We start from the raw sequence: 342 nt of genomic DNA, 5'->3' as shown, positions 1-342 counted from the left end.
GGAGACTTCTCCAAAAAGAGGCTGTTGGTGCTGCCACCGAAGACCTGAGCCATGTCAAAGGTACCACCTGTGCCGGTGTTGAACTGCGATGTCGGCGGGATGCTGCTGGCCTGGCTCTCACTGCCAACACCATCAAAGAACAGACTGCTGGCTCCCGGCGACCCGCCACTGTAAACGAACTCCTTGGCGTTGGGGGAGAGCTGCGACTGCGGGGCTTGGTTCCCGGTGCTCCCGACGAAGTTCAGAGAGTGCATAGACAGGGAGAGGCCCTTGTGCTTCAGCAGGTTGGTGGTGGGGGACCTGACAATCCTCGGCTGGAGACCCAACCCCTGCCCACCGACC

The 342-nt window shown here is 61.1% G+C and overlaps 1 protein-coding gene across 1 annotated transcript in view; it reads right to left on the bottom strand.

Moving 5' to 3' along the window:
* Positions 1–342, bottom strand: part of TOB2 (transducer of ERBB2, 2) — a gene marked incomplete at its 3' end in the record, with an annotated part of 958 nt that continues 616 nt past the window's right edge. The window contains exon 2 of the mRNA XM_029085331.1: positions 1–340. Within this exon, the coding sequence (XP_028941164.1) occupies positions 1–340 (340 nt within the window). The remainder of the gene's footprint in view (positions 341–342) is intronic.

The sequence above is a fragment of the Antrostomus carolinensis genome, unplaced genomic scaffold (assembly GCF_000700745.2).
Source record: "Antrostomus carolinensis isolate BGI_N321 unplaced genomic scaffold, ASM70074v2 scaffold25776, whole genome shotgun sequence".
Classification (NCBI taxonomy): Eukaryota; Metazoa; Chordata; class Aves; order Caprimulgiformes; family Caprimulgidae; genus Antrostomus; species Antrostomus carolinensis.
Note: the sequence above shows the minus strand (reverse complement) of the source record. Positions and strands in the feature narration are given on the sequence as shown.